The following is a 1,576-nucleotide window of genomic DNA, read 5'->3' on the forward strand; positions in this document are numbered from 1 at the left end:
GATACTGGGAGGGGAGTGGGATGGGATTGGGGGACACTGGGAGGTACTGGGAAGGGACTGGGGGGACACTGGGAGGGAACTGGGAGTACTGGGAGGCACTGGGAGGGGACTGGGAGCTCTGGGAAAGGACTAGAAAAGACTTGGAAAGGATTGAGGAGATGCTGAGAGAGAACCAGGAGCGTTGAAAGAAGCAGGAGCACTGGGAGGGCACTGGGAGGGGACTGGGAGCTGTGGGAGGGGACTGGGGGGACACTGGGAGCACTGGGAGGGGACTGGGAGCACTAGGAGGGAACTGGGAGCTGTGGGAAGGGACTGGGGAACACTTGGAAGAGATTGAGAAGACGCTGAGAGAAAACCAGGAGCGCAGAAAGAAGCAGGAGCACTGGGAGGGCACTGGGAGCACTGGGAGGGGACTGGGAGCACTGGGAGGGCACTGGGAGCACTGGGAGGGCACTGGGAGGCACTGGGAGGGCACTGGGAGGGCACTGGGAGCTGAGGGAAGGGACTGGGGAACACTTGGAGGGGATTGAGGAGATGCTGAGAGAGAACCAGGAGGGTAGAAAGAAGCAGGAGCACTGGGAGGGCGCTGGGAGCACTGGGAGGGACTGGGGGACACTGGGAGGGGACTGGGGGGATACTGGGAGCACTGGGAAGGGACTGGGAGTACTGGGGGACACTGGGAGAGGACTGGGAGCTGTGGGAAGGGACTGGGGAACACTTGGAGGGGATTGAGGAGACGCTGAGGGAGAACCAGGAGTGTAGAAAGAATCAGGAGCACTGGGAATGCACTAGGAGCACTGGGGGGACACTGGGAGCACTGGGAGGGGACTGGGAGCACTGGGAGGGACTGGGAGGGGACTGGGAGCACTGGGAGGCACTGGGAGGGGACTGGAAGGCACTGGGAGGGGACTAGAAAAGACTTGGAGACAATTGAGAAGACACTGAGACAGATCCAGGAATGTAGAAAGAAGCAGGAGCACTGGGAGGGGACTGGGGGACACTGAGAAGGGACTGGGGGATACTGGGAGCACTGGGAGGGGACTGGGGGGCACTGGGAGGCACTGGGAGGGGACTGGGAGCTCTGGGAGGGCATTGAGAAGATGCTGAGAGAGAACCAAGACCGTAAAAAGGGTTCTGAGAAGCAGGAGCACTGGGAGCACTGGGAGGGGACTGGGAGCTGTGGGAGGGCACTGGGGGGATACTGGGAGCACTGGGAGGGGATGGGGAGCACTGGGAAGGGACTGGGAGTACTGGAAGGGAACTGGGAGCTCTGGGAAGGGACTGGGGAACACTTTGAGGGGATTGAGGACTCCCAGAGAGAGAGAACCAAGACCATAAGAAGGGTCCTGAGATGCAGGAGCACTGGGAGGGCACTGGGAGCACTGGGAGCACTGGGAGGCACTGGGAGCACTGGGAGGGGACCCCAGGAGGTGTGTGGGGGGTGGGGGTGTCCCCTGACCTGGGCCAGCAGGGCCTGTGTGAAGGGCAGGGCGGCCGCCAGCAGGGACCGGCGCTCGGGAAGGGGCTCGGCCGCCGCCACCTCCCGGGGGCTGATGATGTCCCAGTCCTCAAGGAG

General features: G+C 62.7%; 1 protein-coding gene across 1 annotated transcript in view; it reads right to left on the reverse strand.

The window, feature by feature from the left end:
* Positions 1-1,567, reverse strand: part of LOC106900120 — a gene marked incomplete at its 5' end in the record, with an annotated part of 27,799 nt that extends 26,232 nt beyond the window's left edge. Inside the window, one exon of the mRNA XM_014962104.1 lies at positions 1,460-1,567. Within this exon, the coding sequence (XP_014817590.1) occupies positions 1,460-1,567 (108 nt within the window). The remainder of the gene's footprint in view (positions 1-1,459) is intronic.
* Positions 1,568-1,576: the final 9 nt, after the last annotated feature.

The sequence above is a fragment of the Calidris pugnax genome, unplaced genomic scaffold (genome assembly GCF_001431845.1).
Source record: "Calidris pugnax isolate Ruff unplaced genomic scaffold, ASM143184v1 scaffold1315, whole genome shotgun sequence".
Classification (NCBI taxonomy): domain Eukaryota; kingdom Metazoa; phylum Chordata; class Aves; order Charadriiformes; family Scolopacidae; genus Calidris; species Calidris pugnax.